This window comes from Piliocolobus tephrosceles, chromosome 8, assembly GCF_002776525.5.
Source record: "Piliocolobus tephrosceles isolate RC106 chromosome 8, ASM277652v3, whole genome shotgun sequence".
Taxonomy (NCBI): Eukaryota; Metazoa; Chordata; class Mammalia; order Primates; family Cercopithecidae; genus Piliocolobus; species Piliocolobus tephrosceles.
In genome coordinates this window covers 95,952,814-95,979,549 of record NC_045441.1, presented here as the reverse complement: position 1 = coordinate 95,979,549, position 26,736 = coordinate 95,952,814, and the positions used below count along the sequence as shown (strand labels likewise).

The 26,736-nt window shown below is 40.1% G+C and overlaps 3 protein-coding genes and 1 pseudogene across 6 annotated transcripts in view; 2 read left to right on the top strand and 2 right to left on the bottom strand.

Moving 5' to 3' along the window:
• The window catches only part of SLC26A5 (solute carrier family 26 member 5), an 85,660-nt gene extending 70,493 nt beyond the window's left edge, over window positions 1-15,167 (top strand). The window contains exon 18 of the transcript XR_002726471.3: window positions 14,971-15,167. The gene's annotated coding sequence lies outside the window, so the exon portion shown is untranslated. The remainder of the gene's footprint in view (window positions 1-14,970) is intronic.
• Window positions 953-24,301, bottom strand: PSMC2 (proteasome 26S subunit, ATPase 2). Its single transcript, XM_023192560.2, has 13 exons — window positions 24,230-24,301; window positions 20,417-20,675; window positions 13,920-13,957; window positions 12,931-13,012; window positions 12,081-12,180; window positions 8,344-8,475; window positions 7,192-7,264; window positions 6,502-6,597; window positions 5,642-5,806; window positions 3,801-3,888; window positions 2,080-2,282; window positions 1,885-1,981; window positions 953-1,797 (listed from the first exon to the last, which is right to left on the bottom strand). The coding sequence occupies exons 2-13, from the start codon at window positions 20,484-20,486 to the stop codon at window positions 1,640-1,642; spliced, it is 1,302 nt and encodes a 433-aa protein (XP_023048328.1). The 5' UTR covers window positions 20,487-20,675; window positions 24,230-24,301; the 3' UTR covers window positions 953-1,639.
• Window positions 18,871-20,401, bottom strand: LOC111526709 (annotated as a pseudogene).
• Window positions 23,700-26,736, top strand: part of DNAJC2 (DnaJ heat shock protein family (Hsp40) member C2) — a 34,782-nt gene continuing 31,745 nt past the window's right edge. For 2 of the 4 annotated variants that reach the window (XM_026446889.1, XM_023192556.3), the window contains exons 1-2: window positions 23,700-24,013; window positions 26,159-26,349. Coding sequence is in view for 2 of the 4 variants with exons in the window: in XM_023192556.3 (XP_023048324.1) it covers window positions 23,950-24,013; window positions 26,159-26,349 (255 nt within the window). In the remaining 2 variants the exon portion in view is untranslated. The remainder of the gene's footprint in view (window positions 24,014-26,158; window positions 26,350-26,736) is intronic. The other 2 variants (XM_023192557.2, XM_026446890.2) reach the window with 2 other exon arrangements.

Genomic DNA, 26,736 nt, shown 5'->3' with positions numbered 1-26,736 from the left:
ACACATCTATTTTAGGTGGAAGAAGTCATTGGTAAAAGTCTGTTTCATCCTTTTAAGTAGGGTACAAACATGCTGACCTAGACAATGTTGATGCTACCTGCATAAATATGCCTTGACAGAAAAACACCCAAATTTTTCAAATAGTTGATTTTATATTTGATGTGTAGCCAATTAGATTTTGCTTATGGACCTAAATTAATTATCACGATAGTCGCTCTGTATCGCTAGAACAGAGTGTGCTCAACACTATCTAATTTGAGTTGTCTTTAATTGGTATATATGAGCATGTGGCCATGACAAAGTGGAAAGACTTGAGAGTGTGTTCTAAATACGTATATTTATTTAATCAAAACATTCAAAAACATACATCTTCAGTCATTTTCTTATTTTATTGTAAGCATAACCTGAAAATAGTTTGCTCTATTTAATTCCTCAAGAAAGACTAGAGCAGGGTTTCAAAAGATGAATTTTTCTGATCAAGTTCGTAAAAATGAAAAATCAAGAATGTTGGTTGGATTTTATAAAGGGCTTTAATTTCTTGAAAACTTTCATAATTTTCCATATTTCAGTGCAACACAGCATTTTCTATATTGTCAACTTTTTCTATTGTAAATTTAAAATGTGTCCAACTTTATTTTGCAACTTATGAATATTGAACTTCAATAAAAATATTCATTATTGTGCTTTAGTCTTGGCATTGGGGAAGGGGTAATTGTGGTAGAAGATAGGATTTGGTGGTGGTTACACAGGAGATAATTTTAAAAAGATCTGTTGAGGATTCTAATATAACCTTTATTTTTAAAATACCTCACTGTAGACCAGAAGCCTAACAGACATTTTACCGAAATTTCAAACTAATTTGTAAAATGAAAGTAATCACTTTTCTGTATGAAGCCAATTCTGGATTTTCTAAATTAGATCATATGTACACACATTTTTTTTTTTTTTTTTGTCTTTTTTACTACTCTTTCACCTCTGGCTGAACATTTTTCTTTCTGCTTTATTGTATTTACTGCTCATTAAAATCACTAATTCTTCCTGATTAATTTGAAATCAAATTGCAATGCAAAACATATACATCCAATGTTTCTCCTACTTTAAAAAAGATTTGGCCAAAGCTTTTATTATTCAACATGGTGGTGGGAAACTATCATAATGCATGTGGTCATAAGCCTAAGTGAGCTACTTTGATGCGGGACAGAAGAGGATAATAGGAGCAGAGGTAATGGAGCCGACAAACTTGGACCAGAAACCCAGCTTTGCCACTACAAGTAAGTAGGAAAGTTTATGAATCCATTAGATGAAGATCCATTTGATAATCTTCCTCAATGGACAGATGGGAGGATACAATGAGAATTTCTATGTAGAGCACCCAGCCAGCATATGCCTGGACATAAGCCATCTCAGCAAGCACTTTGTTTGCTGTGAAACCCTTAAATGGGAGTAGGTCAAAAAAACAGTCAAAACACATTCTAACAAGCTTTTCTGTCTAATAACATTAGAGATCACCTTTTATTAAAAGAAGAGATATGGAAACATACAATTTTGAAGCCATTTATTTGTTTATGAAGTGGTTATTAACAAGTCTATGTAAGGTTAGGATTCCAATCTAAAGTTTTCACCTGAAAGCCTTCAGGATTCAGTTGTATGTCATGTAACGAGGAGTAGCACTGAATTTGGCATAAGACTTAATGACCTTATTTACAGCTTCCAAGAAATCCTTCTCGGTAGCGATTTTTCGCCGTGCTCTGATGGCAAACATACCAGCTTCTGTGCAGACGCTTCTAATCTCAGCACCTTTCAAACAAAAAGAAAATAAACAGGCTTAATTAAAGCAGCCGGAGCAGACAGACCAGCAAATATAAGCAAGAACTTTCTACTTACCAGTGCTATTTGGACACAGTCGTGCTAACAATTCAAATCTGATATCTCTTTCAACACTCATCGAACGAGCGTGAATCTTAAATATGTGGGTCCGACCCTAAAAATGAGAGAATTGACAAATATGAAAATGCAAAAAACATCACAGGAAGAAAAAACTTTAAAAATCCCTTTCCTAAAATGAAATGATTTTCTTACCTCTAGATCGGGCAGGCTAAATTCAATTTTTCTATCCAATCTCCCTGGCCTCATCAATGCTGGATCCAAAGTATCAGGTCTGTTAGTGGCCATCAGCACTTTAATATTGCCTCGAGGATCAAAACCATCAAGCTGATTGATCAGTTCCAACATTGTTCTCTGCACTTCATTGTCACCTCCAGCACCATCATCAAACCGAGCCCCTGAGAAGACAAAAGATAAGCTCTTCAAGTCCACTCAGAGTAGCACTATGCATGACTTGAAAGTACCATAAATCTCAGCTCAAATCATGCCCTCCGGAATAAGTGCACATCCCACTTTGAAGCAAATCCTGTAAGAACAGCCTGCTTTATACAAAACTAATCAGAAAGTGAACTTTTGCTTTCAAAAGTATTCATCACATTTTTTAAACTGCCTATGGGGCAGTATGTTTTCAAAGTCTACCACATTTATTAATTAATTTGAACTTCTCAAAACCTCATGAAGTACACAAGGCAAGAATTATTCCCTTTATAAGATAAGAAAACTGAGGCTAAGAGATTAGTCAAAATAACTTGTCCTCAGGAGTTCGAGATCAGCCTGGCCAACATGGTGAAACTACGTCTCTAATAAAAATACAAAAATTAGCCAGGCATGGTGGCAGGTATCTGTAATCCCAGCAACTCGGGAGGCTGAGACATGAGAATGGCTTGAACGAGGAGGCAGAGGTTGCCGTGAACCAAGGTTGCGCCACTGAACTCCAGCCTGACCAACAGAGTGAGACTGTGTCTTTCTTTTTTTTTTTTTTTTTTTCTTTTTTGAGACGGAGTCTCGCTCTGTCGCCCAGGCTGGAGTGTGCAGTGGCGCAATCTCGGCTCACTGCAAGCTCTGCCTCCCGGGTTTACGCCATTCTCCTGCCTCAGCCTCCCGAGTAGCTGGGACTACAGGCGCCCGCCATCTCGCCCGGCTAGTTTTTTGTATTTTTTAGTAGAGATGGGGTTTCACCGTGTAGGCCAGGATGGTCTCGATCTCCTGACCTCGTGATCCACCCATCTCGGCCTCCCAAAGTGCTGGGATTACAGGCTTGAGCCACCGCGCCCGGCCGAGTCTGTGTCTTTAAACAAACAAAAAAAAAAGTCCAGATTTCATGGCTAATACTGTATTTCCTGTGCACTAAGAAAAACCACCACCAATTAAATTATGCCCCAGTGCTTTCTTATGACATTAGATGATACTTCTCAATTTAGGAGTTGTTTAAAGTGTGGAAATAGGTGTTGTATGAATGAAATCAAATATAGGTTGAGCATCCCATATTTGCAAATATGCAAAATCCAAAGTGCTTCAAAATTTGAAACTCTTGAGCCCCAACATGATATTCAAAGGCAATACTCATTGGAGCATTTTAGATTTCAGGTTTTCATATTTGGGATACTCAATCAGTATAATGCAAGTACTCCAAAAGCCAAAATACCTGAATTCCAAAACACTTCTATTCTCAAACATTTCAGCTAAGGGATATTCAACCCACTGCACAAAAATAAAGGATCTGAAAAATGGCAATGGTATATAATGTTTCTTCTTGCCTTTATAGTTTAGCACTACTGCTTATTAGATCTGTGGCGCCAATGTTTCAGAGCTCATAGAAGAGTTATTGTTAAAATTCTGTATAAGAATTAACATATCACTTTAGAGTTTTCATGAAACTGAATCCTAAAGCAGTTCTCTTAACATATCATTCTCACCTCCAATAGCATCAATTTCATCAAAGAAGATAAGGCAGGCTTTTTTTGTTCTGGCCATTTCAAAGAGTTCACGAACCATTCGAGCCCCCTAACAAGAAAAATGATTTATTAATTCAAAATTGATTTTAAAATATTTTAAAGTAAATAAAAAGTTATGCTTCAAACTTTTCAATATATATTTTTAACAGTATTCTCATTCATAATTACCTAAACTTTTTTTATTTTTTTGTTTTTTTTGAGATAGAGTCTTCCTCTGTCGCCCAGGCTGGAGTGCAGTGGTGCGATCTCAGCTCACTGCATCCTCTGCCCGGGTTCAAGCGATTCTCCTACCTCAGCCTCCCGGGTAGCTGGAATTACAGGCATGGGCTACCAAGCCCAGATAAGTTTTGTATTTTTAGTAGAGACAGGGTTTCAGCATCTTGGCCAGGCTGGTCTTGAACTCCTGACCTCATGATCTACCCGTCTCAGCCTCCCAAAGTGCTGAGATTACAGGCGTGAGCCACCACGCCCAGCTGTTTTTATTTTATTTTATTGTTTATTTTTTGAGACAGAGTTTTGCTCTTGTTGCCCAGGCTGGTGTGCAATGGCACAATCTTGGCTCACTGCAACCTTCGCCTTCTGGGTTCAAGCGATTCTTGTGCCTCAGCCTCCCGAGAAGCTGGGATTACAGGCATGCGCCACCACACCCAGCTTTTTCTATTTTTAGTGGAGATGGGGTTTCTCCATGTTGATCAGGCTGGTTTTGAAATCCTGACCTTAGGTGATCTGCCCACCTCTGCCTCCCAAAGTGCTGGGATTACAGTCGTAAGCCACTGCGCCCAGCCTACCTAAACTTTTTTTTAAAAGACTGAAGTTTGCTCCCCAGTCCACCAAATTAATCTTGCTAGCCTTAAAATATTAAGTCATTTGCATGATTCTGTATCTATTACATAGCAATAGGTTTCAGATCTGACGAGGTCAAATTAATAGTTAAATAAAGGAACCATTCTAATCAGTAAAACTTGAGTAAATAAAAGCATCTGATCTATCACTTGGAATTCCTGATCATTGAATTTGACTTTAAGTTTTAATTAGGGAATAAAAGGATACCTCAACTCATGCACCTCCGTATCTAATTCTTATTGTAAATATACGAATCATCAACAGGTTTCAGATACAATACATATAGCCCTAGACTTATTCTCTAAATATATATATGGATATGGATGTCTACAAACATACAGACAACCTATGCTCTCACTTTCTCATTAGGACTGAAAATACTGCCCCTGAAGTAAAAGTATACTTTTGAATTCACTTACCATGCATTTCCATAGAAAAGCCACATCTGTAGAAAATGTCATCCTTCTGAGGAGGGGGCATACTGGTTAAAATTTTAAGTGGTTGCCTGTTTCCAAATGATCACAAAGGCAGCTTCTAAACTACTAATTACAATCAAGAAGTTTCAGGTCTCAGGCCGGGTGTGGTGGCTCATGCCTATACTCCCAGCACTCTAGGAGGCCAACGCAGATGGATCACTTGAGCCCTGGGCCGCATGGCAAAACCCCACTCTACAAAAAATAGAAAAATTGGCTGGGCGTGGTGTCATGTAGCCATGGTCTCAGCTACCTGAAAGGCTGAGATGGGAGGATCACCTAAGCCCAGAGAGGTAGAGGCTGCAGTGAGCTGAGATCACAACACTGCACTACAGCCTGAGCAACACAATGAGACTGTCTCAAAAAAAGAAAACAGAAATTTCAGGTCTGGATCCCTCAATGCAGAAGTGCCATTTTTAATTTCAGTCATACTGTAAAATCTTTCACAGGGCTATATATTCTTTGACTATGATAAATTTACTTTACCTCACCGACGTATTTCTGTACAAGCTCAGATCCAATAACTCGAATGAAGCACGCATCAGTCCGATTAGCAACTGCCCGTGCACAGAGTGTCTTGCCTGTACCGGGTGGACCAAAGAGCAACACGCCCTTGGGAGGCTCAATGCCAAGGTTTACAAACCTCTCTGGCTGTGAAAGAGACACAATTTTCACATTTACCACTTCTGTATAACAAAAATCAGACTACTTCTACACCAACAAAGTGCTTTTATGTTTAGTCTTTTATCCTGAAAACCATACTTTAATATTTAAATCAAAATTATTAAGTCCACAATCTACATACTTGGACTAAGTAAGAAATTTTACTTATTCTAAGACGTAAGTTCTAAACTGGACTCATATCAATACATAAGACTGAATGGCTTTTAAAAAGCACTTCTATTATCCAATCTTAAAATATTTTCCTAATTTTAAAAAATTGTGTTTAAGGAACACAATTATCTGGTATTCAATATCCTAGTTTTCCATTATCCTCCCAAGTTTAACCTGCTTCGACTTAGGCCCCTTTCTTCTCGATGTCTTTTGAAGAACTAGTTTCTTCTATAATAGCCTGTAACATATTTAACATATTGCTAAAGGTTACACTGAGCCTCCTCTGTCACTGTAAACAGCAGATCTTTCTTTTTTAAATATACTTGACCATTCAATCCTTTTTGCTTGCTCTCCCCTAGAACTTACCAACACTCCACACCTCCTCTCTCCACCCTCTCAAAAAAATTCTCATTAGGGAAAATAGTAAAAGCCATCTAATACACAAGCAATTTTAGTGCTCAATACACAAAAATGTATACAAAGAAATTTAAATACAACATTCAGCTACTTACATGAAGTAATGGGGTTTCAACTACTTCTCGCAATTTCTCAATCTGTTCCTTACAGCCACCAACATCACTGTATGTGACATCAGGTTTCTCTTCCACCTAAGAGAGGGACAGAAATGTACAACATACAGTCACAGGCCTTTTGGATACTGTCCAAATTCAGTAGAATAGACCTAATACCTTAAAAGAAAAATCAAACTCACAAGTGAGAATCTTAATAAAAATTGAATACATTGCCCAGTGCCCTGGTACTACTTGCTGTATTACTTATTATGACACTAATGAATGAAAGACAAACTAGTAAAATAAAGACAGGTGAGACTCTGTCTCAAAAAAAAAACACAAAAATACTGCCAGGCTCAGTGGCTCACACCTGGAATCCCAACACTTTGGGAGGCTGAGGCAGGCTGAACACTTGAGGTCATGAGTTCAAAACCAGTCTGGCCAACGTGGTGAAACACCATCTCTACTAAAAAGACAAAAATTAGCCAGGCATGGTGGTGGGTGCCTGTAATCCCAGCTACTCGGGAGGCTGAGGCAGGAGAATCGCTTCAACCCGGGAGGCAGAGTGTGCAGTGGGCCAAGATCGCACGACTGTACTCCACCTAGATGACAAGAGTGAAACTCCGTCTCAAAAAACAACAACAACAAAAAAAAGACATAGCCTTCCTTTTCCCTCCCGTAGTTTCTTACCTGCATCATGGTAACTGTTGGGTCAATCTTAGGAGGCAATGGAATGTGAATTTGGTATTTATTTCTGTCCACACTAAGGAAGTAAAAAAGACAGTCACTAATACATTCTTTAAGCTTTCAAAGTGCTTTTATGTTTAGTCTTTTATCCCCAAAACCATATTTTAAGAAAACAAGAGAGAGACAGAATCCCTAAGGTTATATAAAGAGAAATAAAGAGAGCATGAAACCTGAGGATACTAAATTGTATGTCTAATGTGTCAAACAAGAATTACAGAGAAATACAAAAACAGCCTGTGGAGTGCACACATAGGTAGAGTTAAAAGTAAGGTAAAGAATGCGGCCGGGCGCGGTGGCTCAAGCCTGTAATCCCAGCACTTTGGGAGGCTGAGAGGGTGGATCACGAGGTCAGGAGATCGAGCCCATCCTGGCCTACACAGTGAAACCCCGTCTCTAGCAAAAAATACAAAAAACTAGCCGGGCGAGGTGGCAGGAGCCTATAGTCCCAGCTACTCAGGAGGCTGAGGAAGGAGAATGGCGTAAACCCGGGAGGCGGAGCTTGCAGTGAGCCGAGATCGCGCCACTGCAATCCAGCCTGGGTGACAGAGCGAGACTCCGTCTCAAAAAAAAAAAAGAATGCTTTGGCTTAGCCAGGCGTGGTGGGATGCACCTGTAGTCCCAGCTACTGGGTAGGCTGAGGCTGAAGCATCAATTGAGCCCAGGAGGTCAAGGCTACAAAACAACGCTTTGTCCTAACAGCAACCAAACCGTTAAGGAGGGAGAGGAGATTTTTTTTTTAATTTACTGAGTGAATTGTTATGTATTCTATAGACATTAACACACTTGGCATCATAACTATCCTAAAGCAAGTAGTCCCCCAACCTATACCATGTTACTATAAATAGACTGATAACCTCAACTCTGAAATTTGAAGCCATTCATAATAAACAACAGTGGGAGTAGGGGAGTCAGGGAAGCTGATGGGATGTTAGAAAGCAGATGCAAAAGAAAGAATTTTCAACTACAGTACATTACTAGATCATCCCTTGGTATTCCAAGGAACTCAGTTCATTTATTCACTACAAAGCCAAGGATGTGAATGTGAGACAGCATCCTTAGTGAAAGAAAAGTATTTATTGTAAATAGAAATCTTACCCCACTCTCATCCCTTCTTCAATGTCAGTAGGTGCCACTTGATCACTAAGGTCCACCACAAACTTGGCAAACTGCTTTACGTTGATAATGTATTTTGGGTCCTCCGAATCAGCATTGATTATCTTTGTACACCTAATACAGCAAAAAGCTTGATTAGAATAAGGAACCTAAGCCACTAATAATGAATTCAACCAACTAGATTCTATCCTGAGTGTGCAATATATAGGTATAAACTAGAACTACAGAAACTGGGACATTGTTAAAGATCCTTTTCTTTTTTTTTTTTTTTTTTTGAGACGGAGTCTCGCTCTGTCGCCCAGGCTGGAGAGTGCAGTGGCCGGATCTCAGCTCACTGCAAGCTCCGCCTCCCAGGTTTATACCATTCTCCTGCCTCAGCCTCCCGAGCAGCTGGGACTACAGGCGCCCGCCACCTCGCCCGGCTAGTTTTTTGTATTTTTTAGTAGAGACGGGGTTTCACCGTGTTAGCCAGGATGGTCTCGATCTCCTGACCTAGTGATCCGCCCGCCTCGGCCTCCCAAAGTGCTGGGATTACAGGCTTGAGCCACTGCGCCCGGCCAATCTTTGCTTTTTTAAGGCCTCGGATCTTGTAGGAGTGTGGGGCTCTTTAGCTAGTCTGTCTGTTATGAAAAATCTATATGAAAAGTTTCCCTCTAACTGCTTTACGGAAAAAAAAAAAATCCCCTCATACGAACTAGAGAAACGTACCTAAATTTTTTATTTTCCCATAGAGAGATGAGAACATATTACAACCATAATATAAGAGCAGAACATTCAACACACACACAAAAATGAAAGAATAATGATGAGATCCTTGAAATCAAAAACCTGAGTTTTTTTACCTAAGAAATTAAAAACCTGAGTTTTTTACCTGAGAAATTAAAAACCTACGAGAAGAAAAATGGGAGGAAAAAAACATCAACAGAAGAATTCAAAGATAAAGAAAAGCTCATAGAAAGTAAAGTAAAAAGGCAAAACAAAGGAAAACAGGAAAGAAAGAGTAGCATATTAGAGGAGCAATCCTGGAGGCCCCATATCCAAATAAGAGAATTCAGGAATAAAGGTCCAAGGAAATGGAAGGAAAGAAATTAACAAATAGTTTCAAGAAGATTTGCCTTACTAAAGGATAAGAGAGCCCAGCACAATGGATGAAAACAGACCAACACCAAGGCACATCACCATGAAATTTCAAAAAGAGAACAAGAGAAGACTAAAATTTTCAGAGAAAAAACAGGCCACATATACAGGACTGAGGATCAGAATGGCTTCAGAGTGACACTGGGAGGCAAAGGACAACAGAACGACGCCTTCAAAATTTTGAAGAGAAAAGAATTTTATATTCGGCTAAGATACTTTCAGACATATGCAGTCTCAAAATATTACCTCCCAACTGACCCTTTTCCAGGAAGCTACCAGAGGATGTATTAGACCTAAATAAAGGTATAAGGAAACCAAGGAAGAAAGACTAACGGTACACAAGCAACAGGAGAGAGGCAAAGGGAAATCTCCACGGTAGAGAAGTCAGACAATGATTGTCATTAAACAGGCATAAAGGACAACTGGTCCAAACCAAAGCAGGTCAGGAAGTGCTGGGAAAAACTTAAGGAAAATGAAACCGAGAGAACACCAGATGCAACTGAGGTATTAACTGAGAGAAAACTAACAGATCTAATGCATCTGAAGAGCATCTTAGACAATCAAGAGAAAGTGGGAGGTTGAGTTCATAACATATGCACAGAAAACCAGGCAAATGAAGAAACAAAACATTAAAACAACAACAACCAAAATAAGTGGTACAAGAAAGGAAAAGCAATCACAGCTTACCACTTGGCTCTTTGTGAATAGTATTTACATAGCCATAATCATATAAACACTGAATACTGATCTAACCAAAATTATAACAGAATTACACCGGAAGGATGTTGGGATAGGAAGGGTGTGCCTTCAACATGAAGGCAGAGGAAACAAAACAAAATCCTCATCTTCCATGGTGGGAAGCCAAAAGATAATACCTAAAACTAAAAAATCAAGAAGTAGGAATCTACAATACACAAGATATAGCAATATCCATTAGAACCATGAAGGCGAAAACCAAAATAATCAGCTAAAAAAGGTGAAAATGAGTGTCTGTAGGGAAGAGAAATTGGGAAATACAGTTGTTGTTATTATTAAACTATTTAACTCTTTTCTTTTTTTTTTTTTTTTGAGACGGAGTCTCACTCTGTCGCCCAGGCTAAAGTGCAGTGGCACAATCTCAGCTCGCTGCAACCTCCGCCTCCTAGGTTCAAGCAATTCTCCTGCCTCAATCTCTCCAGTAGCTGGGATTACAAGCGCCCACCACACCCAGTTAATTTTTGTATTTTTAGTACAGACAGGGTCTCACCATGTTGGCCAGGCCAGTCTCAAACTCCTGACCTCAAGTCATCTGCCCACCTGGGCCTCCCAAAGTGCTGGGATTACAGGCATGAGCTGCAGTGCCCAGCCTGAACTATTTAACCCTTCAAAAACCATAATAAAACTAAGAAAATGAATAAATAAATACATAAAAGGGAGAAAAGACGGAAATTGGGAGGTAGGAAGAGTGAGCAGATGGGAAAGAAAAATAATCTTTAGCTTTTAGGAACTAAAAATAAAAACAGAATTTTTAAAAGGATCATAAACAGAGAATATATTTATAGCCTTGAGTTGGGCTAGGCTTTTCTAAGCAACATTAACACCCAAAAGGTATAATGGAAATATTGGTATATTTTATCTCCTAAAAATGTAAAACATTAGTACAACAAAAGGTACCAAGAAGTTAAAAGTGACTAGGGAAAACTACTTGTAGCATACTTAAGAAAAGATAATATGTACAATATATGAACTGTTTCTAAAATTAACAAGAAACTACCCAAGAACAAAACATGAGTAGTCAAAGAAATACAGAGGTTTAGTAAACACAAGTAGCTATCAAACTAGTAATCAGCACAGTACAAATTAAAATTATTTTCCCTCAAATGACATAAGTGTAAAAACTGAAAACTGCATATTTTACATTGATCAGACAAATGGACTTTTGCCTCAAAGCCTCTCGGTAAAAGTACAAACTGGTCAAAGCAATTGTCACAGGATTTTAAAACTGTAATATCTTCGACCCCTAGAATTCCACTTGTAGTAAGCTAGCCTACATAAATGTATGCACATACACTAAGAAACATTTAACATGAATGTTCACTACAGTGCTGTAGAAATTGTTATAGCCTAACATCTACACATTATGCAATTTTTTAAAAACATGAGAAAATAAGTGTACCTATATTAAAGACACAGATTCCCAAAACATGTAGTTATGTCTAAAAAACAAAAAAAATCAGGATATGTTTCTTGCATGCAAATACACATAGGAAGATACACAGAAAGAGGATTAGGAGGGCCAAACTATTTTAGTACTTATGTTTGAGGAAAGGGCAACAGGAAAGCAAGTAGGAGAAAGGAGTTTTTCACATCTTGCTCTACATCCCTTTTTGTATCATTTAAATCTTTTAAATGAATACGCCTTCATGTATTTTTGAATAATTGTTTAAGGCATAAAATTTTAACCCCAGTTTTGTAGAAAGCTTTATTTACTTGGAATTTGGAATAAAAATCCTTTATGAACTATTATATTATCCCCGAGACTCTAACATTAAGTGCTTGAAAATACAGACAAAGGTAAGTTGCCACAGAGCACCCGTGCATACCTGGCAACCTGTAAAGGCTGTTCACTCTGGAGTGTCTGCTTATCTGCAGCCAAATCCCAGAGTGCTGGTGGGGCCAGGCCAGTGTCAGATTCTTTAATACCTACATAGAGAAAGATGACAAAATTTACTAAAATGTAATGCATCACCCTAAAATAAGCTTTCTGAACCTCGGCCCTACTGACATTTTGCACTGAATCCTTCATTGCAAGGATCGTTGTGTGCATTGCAGGCTGTTTAGTAGCATCCCTGGCTTCTCACCACTGGATGCCAGCAGCACCACCCTCTCTCAAAGTCATGACAATCAAGAATGTCTCGAGACATTGCCCAGTGTCCTCCGGGAGTGGGTGGGGGGTGTGGCAAAATCACCCCAGCTGAAAACTACTACCCTGCCCTAAAGTAATTGTCAAGCCAAAAATATAATGCCACATTTGATATTTTTGTGTAGGTCAAATATAAAACTTCATCATTCAAGTTCCCCCAAAAAATGTTTCCAACTTCCAGGAAAGAGCCCAATTACTTCAAGCAAAACTATGCTGTGGATCTTATTTTTATCCAAAAAAGTTTTTCGACTTGTTAACTGAAGGTTACTGAACTGGGTTTTGACCAATAGAAACATTACTGGCTTAGAAGATGGTATTGTTTCTTATTTCTTAACTGCATAAGCATTAAACCTGGTTGTAAAAAGCAGTGAAAGACATGGTTAAATGAGATCAAATTTCTTAACAGAAAGGAAGAATAATGATTTTTTAAAATCTGTAATCATAAAGGAGTAAAATCTGTAGTTAAACTCTTTTGATATTATTAGCACATTAAATTTAAAGGAAGGAAATGGGAATTTAAAAATACATACCAGTGAGCTCATTAATTTTCTTGAGAAGTTGCTGAATGTCATCTTCAACTTGCTTGATCTGCCTAGAGTAAGTGCTCTGACCCTAGGTGATGAAGGTCAGTTTAGTTAGAATATCAGGATATCAACAATTTATTAAACTACAGGCAAAAATTATTTTTAAGTTACAATTTCAATAGCTATCGTTATCCCAAAGCTTGTGAAGTAGAGAGGTGTTCCTGAGCCAATATTTCTCCCTAAACACACAATCCACTATTATGCAAGATAACAAACGAAAATCATGGCCGGGCACGGTGGCTCATGCCTATAATCCCTGCACTTCCGGAGGCTGAGGCGGGTGGATAACTTGAGGTCAAGAATTCAAGACCAGCCTGGCCAACATGATGAAACCCTGTCTCTACTAAAAATAGTAAAAATTAGCCAGGCACAGTGGTGGGCGCTCATAATCCCAGTTACTCAGGAGGCTGAGGCAGGAGAATCCCTTGAACCCGGGAGGTGGAGGTGGCAGTGAGCCAAGATCGCGCCACTGCACTCCAGCCTGGGTGACAAGAGCAAAACTCTGTCTCAAAAAAAAAAAAAAAAATTGTGTGAAATTATGCAAAACTATTTACTGACTTCTATGCATTAAAACTTCATTTCCAACTAATTCAGTAACACTTGTTAAACATAGTAAACACGTGTAAATTATTTTAAGTATCTTTCAATATAGCATCATATTTTAATCATGAATAGCATTAAAATAATACATAAACTGAGACATACCAAATACTTACTCTGATCTATTCTATAAACTTCAGGTAGGTAACTTCATTTAGTGAAAATTACAATGAGCTGCCAAACATTCTCTTCTAAGTATTTTGTTTCTTTTTATTTTTTGTTTGGTTTTTAAATTTTTGGTTTCTTAACTTCTAATTATTTTGGAAGGACAATACCAAAACAGTTTTTATTTCAACATAAAACATCTATAGTTTGTAGACACTGAAAGGACTTACATAAGTTTTTAGCAAGGCAATATCCCCCTCATCCAGAGCTGAAAGAAGAGAGACAATACATGAGATTCAAAAAGAAACTATAATTAACATTTTTTTAAAAAGAAACAAAAAGAAAAAAAGAAACTAGAGCTGATCAACTTTTCTGTTTGATTCAAATTGTTTTAATTGAGGGCCAAAACTCAAGCAAGATTATTATGATATAAATTCAATCAAATAGTTCCTGGACTCAAGTAATTTTTATCTAACTGGGAGGAAGACAGATTTTTAAAAGTACATAATATACATGATTACCTATTTTAAATAGTATATATGTAAAACACATCCATTAAGGATCTTGGCTAAATTATACCATATTCATACAATGAAATACAGTGCAGGCTGGGTGTGGTGGCTCATGCCTGTAATCCCAGTACTTTGGGAGGCCGAGGTGGGCATATCACCTGAGGTCAGGAGTTTGACACCAGCCTGGCCAACCTGGCGAAACCCCGTCTCTACCAAAAATAAAAAAATTGGCCTGGCATGGTGGCACATGCCTGTAGTCCCAGCTACTCGGGAGGCTGAAGCGGGAGAATTGCTTGAACCCAGGAGGCAGAGGTTGCAATGAGCCCAAATCACATCACTGCACTCCAGCCTGGGTGACCAAGAGACACTTCGTCTCAAAAAGAAAAAGGAGATCCAATGCAGCAATTTAAAATGATAACAGAACACAGACATAGAAAGCAATCCAACAAATGCTATTCAGTGAATCACGTAGGTTTAAAAAAAAGCATATAATGTGCATATATTTTGTTTTTATATAAAAATCACTTAAAACACATGTGGAGAGTAACCTGAAATGGTGTTCTACAGTGGTTACCCGGGATTTCAAGTGATTTACAGTTAATCTTTTCTATTCACGAATTCTGCATTCCTGAATTTGCTTAGTTGCTCAAATTTATTTGTAATCCCCAAATCAATACTCATGTGCTTTCATGGTCATTTGCAAATAGGCAGAGTGGTAAAAAATTTAAGTTCACAACTAAGAACAAGTCACTCTAACTTCTTGTTTCAGCTTTCATGTAAAGATGACCAGAAGATAGAGGCGGTAGGGGAAATGTAATAAAATCCAAGCAGTTCAGGCTCTGGGGCCAGGTGGACCGGGTTTGAATGCCAGCTCTGGCATCTGTTAGTGGGGTGACCTCAGCCAAGTCACTTAACACTTCTGAACTTTGTTTTCTCTTTTGCGAAATAAAGAAAAGAAAAATCTACCAGGATGAGCTGTTTTTAGGATTTAAGATTATAATCGGCCGGTTGCTGTGGCTCACACTTGTAATCCCAGGCTGAGGCAGACAGATTGCTTGAGTCCAGGCGTTCAAGACCAGCCTGGGCCACGTGGCAAAACCATGTCTCTACAAAAAATACAAAAATTAGCTGGGCATGGTGGTGTGTACATGTAGTCCCAGCTACTGCGGGGGCTGAAGCAGGAGGATCGCTTGAGCCCAGGAAGTGACAGCTACAGAAAGCTGAGATCGTGCCACCGCACTTCTGCCTAGGTAACAAAGTGAGACCTTGTCTCAAAAAAAAAAAAAAAAAAAGGATTATAATCTATGTGAGATGTATATATATATTTCTCCTAGGAGCAAGTGTTCAGTACTTCCTAATTCACGATTCACAGCAACTGTATAGAACATATCTATCATGAAAAACAAGAACCAATCATACGATCATACATATTTTAAGGAAAAAAACGGCAGGCCTTTTTTTTTTTTTTAAACTAGGTATGAGTAGAGGTAGGAAAAAGCATACTTAGGTAATAGCAGCTAGACCAGGTAAGCTGAAACACTGTATACACATTAGGCAGTAACAGGAAATTAAGTAGATGGAGGTTTGGGGCTCTAGTGAGGTAGACCATAAATTCCAGAATGAGGTAATCAGGGCCACTACAGTTGACATTATAGGAAATGTGCCTTAGAAAGAAATAGTTACCCAAGATATGAAGAACAGATTGGAGTGAGGCCACTCAGAAGTCATAAGAACCTAAATAAAAATGGTAGCAATGAAAAGAGAAAGGAAGAGTTGGATAAAAAAAAAACCCTCAAGAGGCAGAATCTACAGCACATGGCAAAGGACTAAATGTGAGAAGCTGAGGGGAGAGGATCAAACATGATGCCCAGGCTTCGGACCTAGGTACTACACAAATAGATGTCACAATAGAAAGTGGTTGGCAGGGAGATACGAAGTTCAGTTTTAATTTTCTTAAGTTTGTGGTACTGTTACCAGAGCAGAAAAGAGTTAACATAGCATGCATAATTGCTATCCTTTGAAAGGCCTGCTTATAATGTTGGTTCTTGGCTCTTGTCTGAGAACAACGATTTCAGAGGGTTCCTACCATTCCCAGAACTGGAAAAGGTGGTTCACTGTGCTTAAAATGTTTATACAAACTATAGGGTTTATGCAGAACATTTATCCTCCTTCAGGGAGTCTAGAATTTTGGTATGTGCTAGACAGAGATGCCTACATTACCACCCCATAATAAAAACCCTTGGTGCCAAATCTCTAACAAGCTACCTCGGTTAGCAACATTTTACACAAATTGTCACTACCTGTTGCTGGGGGAATTAAGTGCATCCTGTGTGACTCCACTGGAAGAGGACCCTTGGAAGCTTGTGCCTGGTTTCGCCTGGATTTGGCCCCATGTGTCTTTTCTCTTTGCTGATTTTGCTTTGTATCCTTTCACTAAAATACATCATAGCCATGAGGATGACCACATGCTGAGTCTTGTGAATGCTCTTAGCATATTACTGAGCCTGAGAGTAGGCGGGGAGACTATCCAACAGGCCAGCATATCCTGATGCAGCATTCTAAAAGGCGGAGAGAAATCTGGCTCTAGAGGTCAGATGCTAGCTTGAGGTTAAAAAGATTGACTAAGGAAGCATATAGAGTCCAAGACCAGAATGCATGAAATTAACAGAAACAAAACTTTAGAGAAACTACGTGAGGACACAATGAAGGAAAGAAAAGAAGCAGGAGGATAAACGGGAAGGTTCAGCAAGAGAAACCAAGATAGGCTCAAAGGCTCAACAATGTCAAAAACACAAGGATTGGGATTGAGAAATACTAAAGATCTAGGAATTAAGAAACTATTGATCAGTTTCAACAGATTTATAGAGGTAGAAACTAAAGTGCAAGAAGTTTAAAAATAAAATAAGAGCCTGGCATGGTAGCTCACCCTTGAAATGCCAGTATTTTGGGTGGCCAAGGTGGGAGGCTCACTTGAGCCCAGGAGTTTGAAACCAGCCTAGGCAACATAACAAGACCCTGTCTCTACAAAAAAAAAGAAAAAATTGTTTAAATTAGCATGGCATGGTGGTGCACACCTATTGTCCCAACTACTAGGGAGGCTGAGGCAGGAGAATGGTTTTAGCCTGGGAATTCCCAGCCTGCAGTGAACTATGATTGTGCCACTGCACTCCAGCCTGAGCGACAGTGCAAGACTGTCTCTAAAAATAAATAAATAAGTAGTAAAGAAATGTACTGTGGGCAAATAGTAATAGCTGCTATACATTGAGATGACCACTGTATGAGACACCATGATTAGAGATATATATTGATATTATCTAATTCTATATAAACCTGTGAAGTAAATACAATTATTTCTACATTACAGATAGGAACAACAGTTTCACAGAATTTATTAGACAAAACTCAAAGCCAAAATTCAAACCTAGGTCTTTCTAACTCCCAAGCCTGTCCTTTCTGCCACTTTTAGGCAGTGAAAGAAAAAAAAGAAAATGGGCCGGGCGCGGTGGCTCAAGCCTGTAATCCCAGCACTTGGGGAGGCCGAGACGGGCGGATCACGAGGTCAGGAGATCGAGACCATCCTGGCTAATACGGTGAAACCCTGTCTCTACTAAAAAATACAAAAAAAAAAACTAGCCGGGCGAGGTGGTGGGCGCCTGTAGTCCCAGCTACTTGGGAGGCTGAGGCAGGGGAATGGCGTAAACCCGGGGGGCGGAGCTTGCAGTGAGCTGAGATCCGGCCACTGCACTCCAGCCTGGGCGACAGAGCGAGACTCCGTCTCAAAAAAAAAAAAAAAAGAAAGAAAGAAAGAAAATGACTTGTAACTTCAGAGAGCAGGAAGATTTTCTCAACTATGTTTTTAAGATAAAATGGATATTAGCATGTTTACAAGAACAAAAGGGAAAAATTCCATAGGACAACAAATAGAAGAGGTAGTGACGGAAGAAACAAAGTTCCAGAGGAGGAAGGCATAAGATCCAAAACAGATATGGGAAGGTTGCACATAACAAAAAGTGATACCACTTCCTCTAAGGCAGAATTAAAACAAAATGGAAAATGTCAAAGAAGTTAAGAGAACTCTTAAGTGGATTCTCAATCTTCTCAGGAGAGAAAAAAGTCATCAGTCATGAAAAAAGAGACTGAACTGAGGACCTGAAAAACTTGTAAAAGTTTTGATATAACCACTCAAAGTGAGTCAATAGGAGATTCACAAAAACTTAACTGCAATTAGGACCAAGTTGAGATGTGAAAGCTTAAATTGAAAGTAACTTAATCAGGCCAGGTGCGATGGCTCACGCCTGTAATCCCAGCACTTTGGGAGGCCAAGGTGGGCGATCACCTATGGTCAGGAGTTCGAGACCAGCCTGGCCAACATGGTGAAACCCCATCTCTGCTAAAAATGCAAAAATTAGCTGGGCGTGGTGGGGGTGCCTGTAATCCCAGCTACTTGGGAGGCTGAGGCAGGAGAATCACTTGAACCCAGGAGGCAGAGCTAAGATCACACCTCTGCACTCCAGTCTGGGGAACAAGAGCAAGACTCCATCTCAAAAAAAAAAAAGGCGGGGGGATATGTATGAATAAACGCACAAGATCCTATATACATGTTAGTCATAACTGTATCCAAGGAATAAATGCATTAATATTTTTACAGAATAACAAACCCAGAGAAACACACAGATCACTGTGCACAGATCAAATGATAAATCTCTGTGTCTAACTTTTCCAATAAATACTGAGTATCTCTGACATTCTCAGTGTCCTAAAATATTTTTAAAAGAAACAGCAGAATGAGATGAAGGTAGAAAGGAAATGCTTTCTTTTGGGGGGAGGGTGTAAACGGAACAGGGTGCTAGGAAAAGATGAAGTTGTTAAGAAAGGGTAAAGAAAGAAGAAACACAAGAAATACCAAAAGAACATTTAAAACTAGCTTAAGGAACAAAAGGAGAAACAGCATAAAGATTAGATTACAAACGGGACTACTGGGAAGAAGTTATATCCAAAAATGGTGTGCATATCTCATGCACTGTAAGTTAAAGTATCAACTGGTACAATCTCCATGGAGAGTAATTTGGCACTTACAAAATCTGAACTCCATTTCTAGAATTTATCCTACAATTTGCACTTGTGCACTTGGTAAAAGTTACACAAACAAGATTATTCATTTTTTTAAATGTTTATTTTATGTACAAAGAACTGTCATGGTTTTTCATTGGGTAGATGCCTTGGATAATCCTTTGAAGGAAGATTATTTAGTCCAACTTAATGAAAGCAATATTCTTCGCATACTGAGGAAAACACTGGCGGCACATATTGAGGCACATCAGACCGTGCCGGTTTGAACAGACACGACAAGAGCTAGAACCCTGGCCGAATTTTCGCGGGTGGCTCCAGTACAGCTGCTGGTGACCCATCTTGCGCTCAGAGTGCAACGAGGTAAAAGGTATTCATTGTTTTATAACAGCAACAAATAGGAAAAATCTAAATGTTCATCAATAATAGTTAAATACATTATTGCATACCCATAAAACGGGATACTATGCAGATGCAGAGAAAGTGACTACAGGATGGGAAATTATCTCTTATATTAAAATTGTTTAAAATAGAGATGTTGAAGTATGTACAGCATGCTACATTTCTGTAAAAAAATATATAAGCGGACTTGCTTCTATATGTATAGAGTATGTCTAGAAAGCTATGCAAAATGGCAACATTAGTTGCCTCTGTGGAGAAGTTGGCTGGAGCCAAGGATGCGAGGCTTTTCAAATGTATCTTTTCTGCCTCTTGAATTGTGAACCCTGTGGATGTATTATCTGGTCAAATACTTTTTTTTAAGAAAATTATGTCTCAGAATTATAGCCACACAGTGATAGCTCCCAGCTGTCACAGGGGGAAGGAGAAGAGGAAAGAGGATCAGGTGACCCAGCACCGCCAAGCAGAACTTTTCAAGGCCTGTTAGGCCAACCAGGGTGCGCGACTTCTTCAAGACACGAGAGCTGAGAATGAATAAAAATGTCCATCAGCAGATGAACACAGAACTTGTAGGGATAAGGGAGACTGAGAAGGCAGGCAAGTTAATCCGGCCGGCGCAGACTAAATTACTAGGGGCACAAAAGGGCCAGAGCACAGAGCCATGAGCGGGAATCCAGCTCCTCTCCCGTGCCAAGGCAGCTCCGCTCCAGTCCCGCCCCAGCTCCGAGCTCCTGCCCATATCAACTGACCTCGGATGGGCTTGTCGTCCTTCTCATCCTCTTTGGTCTTCCGCTGATCGGCACCAAGGTAATCTGGCATTTTAGCCGCTCCAAATGCCTCCTCTGCTTAATGATTACACAGCACCTTCCTTTCTTCCGGTGGTGTCTTCCCTTTCCCTTCCCCACCGGAAGTATATTGGGCTCAGGCGGGCCCCTTTACGCAGTGCTAGAGAGTCCGGAGGGAGCGCTGGGGGAAACGCTATGGCACACTGGTTTTTGGACTGATTACCTGTGAAAAGGAAACTACAGTGTTTGTAAAACGCGTGGCATATTAGACACAATAAGTAGTGGCCACATCTACAAACATAGTGAAGGTAATCTATTTCTGGTAAAGAGTGAATATCCAGAATATTTAAAGAACTCCTACCACCCAAGAAAACAACGTAGTTTTTTAAATGAGCAAATAACCTTAATAAACATTGCTCCAAAGAAGATATACAAATGGACAACATCACTGTTAAGGAAATGCAAATCAAAACCACAGTTGGATGCCACCACACACCCATTAAGAGAGCTATTATTAAAAACAAGCAAAAACAAAACAGGAAATAAGTGTCGGAAAGGGTGACCTTTGGTTCCAGCAGACCCTTGCGTGTGCTGCTGGATAAAATGAAATCCTGGTGCACTGTTGATGTAAATGTAAAATGATAAAATGGTGCAACTGCTGTGGGAAACAGTATGATGATTCCTCGGGAAATTAAAAATAGAATTACCATGCCATCTGGCAATTCGACTTCCGGATATGTATCCAAAACAATTGAAAACAGGATCTCAGAGAGGTATTTGTGCATCCATGTTCATAAGCAGCATCAGTCACGACACCCATAAGGTGGAAGCAACCCAAGTGTCCATCTACGTATGAATGGACAAACAAAACGTGATGAGCGCGCGCGCGCGCGCACACACACACAGATATTATTCAGCCTTAAAAAGTAATGGAATTCTAGTATAAGCTACAGCACAGATGAACCTTGAGAACATTATGCTAAGAAAATAAGCCAGTCACAAAAAAGACAAATACTATGTGATTCCACAAATATGAAGTACCCAGAGGTGTCAGATTCCTAAAGACAAAGTAGAAGGATGGTTTCCAGTGGGGAGTTTTCTCCACTGGTATAGAGTTTCAGTTTGGTTTGTTTGTTTGTTTTTCGAGACGGAATTTTGCTCTTGTTGCCCAGGCTGGAGTGCAATGGCTAAATCTTGGCTCACCGCAACCTCTGCCTCCCGGGTTCAAGCAATTCTCCTGCCTCAGCCTCCCGAGTAGCTGGGACTACAGGCATGCGCCACCACACTCAGCTAATTTTGTATTTTAGTAGAGACAGGGGTTCTCCATGTTGGTAAGGCTGGTCTCGAACTCCCAACTTCAGGTGATCCGCCCACCTCGGCCTCCCAAAGTGCTGGGATTACAGGCATGAGCCACCATGCCCGGCAGAGTTTCAGTTTTGTAAGATTAAATGGGTATAGAGTTTCAGTTTTGTAAGATAAAAATAGTTCTGTAGGGTAGTTGCACAGTAATGTGGATGTACTTAACATTACTGTACACTTAAAAATGGTGAAGATCGTAAATTTCGTGTTATGTGTATTTTAGAACAATTTTTTAAAAAAACAAAACCCCCGGCCGGGCACGGTGGCTCACTCCTATAATCCCAGCACTTTGGGAGGCCGAAGCGGGCGGATCACAAGGTCAGCAGTTGGAGACCCGCCTGGCCAACATGGCTAAACCCCGTCTCTACTAAAAATACAAAAATTAGCTGAGTGTGGTGGCACGCACCTGTAGTCCCAGCTACTCGGGAGGCTGAGGCAAGAGAATCCCTTGAACCTGGGAAGCGGAGATTGAAGGGAGCCGAGATCGCACCACTGCACTCCAGATTGGGAGACAGAGCAAGCTTCCATCTCAGAAAACAAAACAAAACAAAACACCCTATGATCTTAGAGTTAACGGTAAAACTGAATGGGAGGAAGTGTGAGGAAAAACATATATTAATATGATGAAAGTGGAGTCAGGTTACTTTGCACCTTGGAGCATGTTTTAACAGTGGCTGCCTTAATAGGGATCAGGAAGAGGTTTGGGGGCAGAAGATTAGTTCAATTTTTTTTTTTTTTTTTTAAGACAGGGTCTCACTGTTATCCAGGCTGGAGTGCAATGGTGAGATCTTGGCTCAGTGCAACCTCCACCTCCCGGTCTCAGCGATCTTCCCACCTCAGCCTCCCTTAGTTCAATTTTTGAAATGTCAGTTTTGAAGTGACAATTTTATAATGCAGCAGATATACAGGTCAATTAAATGTATTTAATTGGCCTGGAACGGTGACTCACGCCTCTAATCCCAGAGTTCTGGGACACTGAGGCGGGATGATGCCTTGAGGCCAGGAGTTCAAGACCACCTTAGGCAACATAGTGAGACCCTGTCTTTCTCTCTCTCTCTCTCTCTCTCTCTATATATATATATATATATTTAAAAACTTGTTTAATTGTGAAAATATAATGAAATTAGTAAATTAGAAGATTATTTATAGTAAATTTATTTATAGTAAATTAGAAGATAAATTAGAAGATAGTAAATTATCTTCTAATTTACTAATTTCTGGTGGTCCTTGCTGAAGAATGGCACATGAAGTTTATTTTATTGAACGTGTTTCAGATACTCTGTTGGGGGTGAGCCTTTACCCACAGTTTTTTGTTTTTCTAGTTTTTGCTTTTAACTACAGTCTTAGAAGGAAGCTTATAGTAAGAATACAATTGATTTTATTACACATTAAACAAGTCCCAGAGTCCTCTGATTGGGAATATCTTGAATGAAAACTTCATTCCATTACAACAGGGTAAAATATTGCTGGCCTTGGAATACACTCTAACACCAGAGAGAAGTTTCTTCTCCAAGTGAGTATTAAAATATATAATGCAGGTAAATTAGTAATAGCACGACAAATATTAGCTGCTATTATCATCATCAAGTTAAACACAAATGTATCACAAATATACGTACGTAATTCTTCGCAAATATATATACTAGTCGTCCATACTGGTTCACACAGTTATTTTCATTTTTTACTTAAAAGTGTAGCGTTCCTGGGAAAATCACCGATTAGGTTCAGATTAATATATAAAGCAGTAAGAACTTAAAAATAAAGATAATATAAAAAGAGCTGCTTTTAAAGGTTATGTTCTATGTATTGCACAGGGACGTGGAATATAATCCTTTTCATAGGAAAACTGACGCGCCTAGGAACCATTCTCTCGTGCGACTTGGTCTCCAGCCGGATCTCAGTCAGTGTGGAACTAGGTTGCCGCACACGTTGGCGGGGGTGGGAGGGTGTCAGACTGGACTCCGTACCACGAAAGATCCATCCCGGAAGTGCTTACTGGTCGTCTCCATGCGCCGGTTCCTGGGCGTCGTAGAGCCAAGGCGCGAGGCTCGGACTGAGAGGTAGAGCTGGGGGGACCGTAAGCGCCCTCCGCCCGGGACGTGAACCGCTGCTCCCACCGGGCTAGACCCGGCGCCATCATGCTGCTCCTGCCAAGCCCCGCGGACGGCCGGGGCACCACCATCACCCACGCTTTGACCTCTGGTAAGTGCCCACCCAACCCCGGTTCCTTCCCACCTCAGCCGCCCCTGCCTCAGTCCTCCGCCTTGGCAACCCTGGGCTCTCTCTACCCTTGACCCTGGCGACTAGCCCCGGGGCCGTGTGGAGCCGTAATGGGTGCGTTTTTGCTCCGTGTTGTAAAGTAATCCTACCCTAGATTAGAAGGAAGGAGGGTGAGGGGTGCCTTCCTTTTGCTCCTACCGTTGCTTCCTCCTCTCGCAGCTGCTGACTCATGGATTGGGCTGAACATTTCGGGACCGAACCCCTCAATACCCCAGAAAGATTCACATAAGCCTCTCTTTGCCTACGGCGGAAAGACTACGCGCAGCGAGCACCCCACGTGCCTGGGGTCGTACAAAGCTTTGCTGCTGGCGGTCTCAAACACCTTTCTCCCTCTCTACGTTAGTTCCGGCCTTATTTTTTAAATGTCACAACTCAGACACCGCTCCTCATATTCGGTGTTAAAAGACTGTGCTGCTGAAAAGATCCGCCTAGATTTTGAAAGGCAGTTATTACAAGTGAAACTTGTCCTGCTGCTGTAGGTTTTAGATTTATGGCCCAGTACAGTCATGCTTATTGTAAACTTAAGAGTCTCCAGTTCCAGTCATCTACAGTAATTCCCATAGCCAGGTACACAGGCGTTTGTTGAATGTGATTTTGAACATTACCCATGGCACGTGTTGCATTTGTGTGTCTCCGTGTGCCTCTTACAACTAGAGGAAAAGGCTTAAAAGGCAGTGTTCTTAAAAGCCACACACACCCGTGGTGTTTTAATCCTCTCCTGTGTAAGGTGGAGGAAATCTTAAACTAAATTTTTCAGGGATTTTCCTTTTTCGAATTGCTAATATACACATGTACAGTGATTTACCGCCACTTCCGAGGAATAGATGATACGTTTACTACAAGTTTTTAATTTCAGAGAGTTTTTATGGTCTCATTCAAGCTTCCTAGGAACTGGATGAGATAAATAGGTATTGTTCCCATTTTATAGGTGAAGACATCCTGATTCATTTCAGGCCACATAGCCACTGTCAGACCTAGTCTGAAACTCAGAGTGTCCGGTAGCTCACGCCTATAATCCCGGCACTTTGGGAGGCCGAGGTGGGTGGATCACCTGAGGTCAGGAGTTCGAGACCAGCCTGGCAAACATGGCGAAACCCTGTCTCTACTAAAAATACAAAAAAGTAGCTGGGCATGGTGGCAGGCGCCTATAATCCCAGCAGTTTGGGAGGCTGAGGGAGAAGAATCTCTTGAACTCGGGAGGCAGAGGTTGCAGTGAGCCAAGATTGAGCCATTGCACTCCAGCCTGGGCAACAAGAGCAAAACTCCGTCTCAAAAAAAAGATAGTTTGGGTTGTTTTTAGATTTTTTATTTTTGGTGAGGCTAGCTCTTCGTGACAATTTATCACTATTTATTACTTTTTTAAAATTATTTGTCTGGGCGCAGTGGCTCACGCCTGTAATCTAAACACTTTGGGAGGCCGAGGCGGGCGGATCACCTGAGGTCAGGAGTTCGAGACCAGCCTGACCAACATGGAGAAACCCCATCTCTACTAAAAATACAAAATTAGCGGGGCATGATGGTGCATGCCTGTAATCCCAGCTACTCGGGAGGCTGAGGCACAAGAATCACTTGAACCCAGGAGGTGGAGGTTGCATTGATCTGAGATCTCGCCATTGCACTCCAGCCTGGGCAGTAAGAGCAAAACTCCATCTCAAAAAAAAAAAAGTAAAAAGATAAATAAATAAAATAATTCGTCTAAAAGTCAAGCAGTCAAGCAGTTTGCAACATTTCTTCCTGTTCCTCAGCTTACTCTCATATCGTGAGAAAAGCACTGATTTATTGTTGACATTACTGAGTTTTTTTATATTGTCAGATAACTGATAACATAAAGGTTGATTATGTTAACCAGATAAGAGGTTGATTAAATACTCTTTAATATTAGGAAAGGATAATTTCTTGTTAACCCTCATGTAAACTGGATGACTGTAATTATTTTCTTAGTTGGTGGTTTTAAAAGTATATTCTTGTATCACTGTTTTGATTTTATTTCCTGAAAAAGTTAATTGCCTTGAAACAGATTTATTCCATGCAATACATTGAAGCCTCTCTTAACACTTTCAATCACAGCCTCTACACTTTGTCGAGTTGAACCTGTGGGAAGATGGTTTGAAGCTTTTGTTAAGAGGAGAAACAGAAATGCTTCTGCCTCTTTTCAGGAACTGGAGGATAAGAAAGAGTTATCTGAGGAATCAGAAGATGAAGAATTGCAGTTGGAAGAGTTTGCCATGCTGAAAACACTTGATCCCAAAGACTGGAAGGTATTTAATATCTGAATATTTTGTTCAGTCAGATGCTTTGTTAGACATAGACAATTTTCTTAGGAGTTTTCCATTAATAAACCGTGTTTTAAGATGGTTCAGCAAGATGACTATAATTTAGCATCTGTTTATTACTAAGTCTTCAGTGGGTTAGCACTAGCCATGAGATACTGTCTCTGCTGGAGAAATCCAGGAAGAGTTCAAAGAAAAGATAATGTTTGCACTGGTCTTAAAAGGACAGGCGGCAGTTAGTGAAGCAGAGAAATGAGAGAAGTATTCTGGGCCAAAGGAGTAAGATATACAAAGACACAAAGGAGTAAAAGAATATGTAGTGCCTCTCGAGGGATTGATGAGTCGTATAGGGTACATGCAGTATGGTGGTGAGAA

Bases quoted from the DNA above. Each gene is read 5' to 3' on its own strand.
- PSMC2 (XM_023192560.2), bottom strand. From the start codon at position 20,486: ATGCCAGATTACCTTGGTGCCGATCAGCGGAAGACCAAAGAGGATGAG. The intron at 13,958-20,416 runs GTCAGTTGATAT...CTCTTCTTTCAG, and splicing joins GGACGACAAGCCCATCCGAG to CTCTGGATGAGGGGGATATT. The intron at 1,798-1,884 runs GTAAGTAGAAAG...TTTGTTTGAAAG, and splicing joins ACTGTGTCCAAATAGCACTG to GTGCTGAGATTAGAAGCGTC.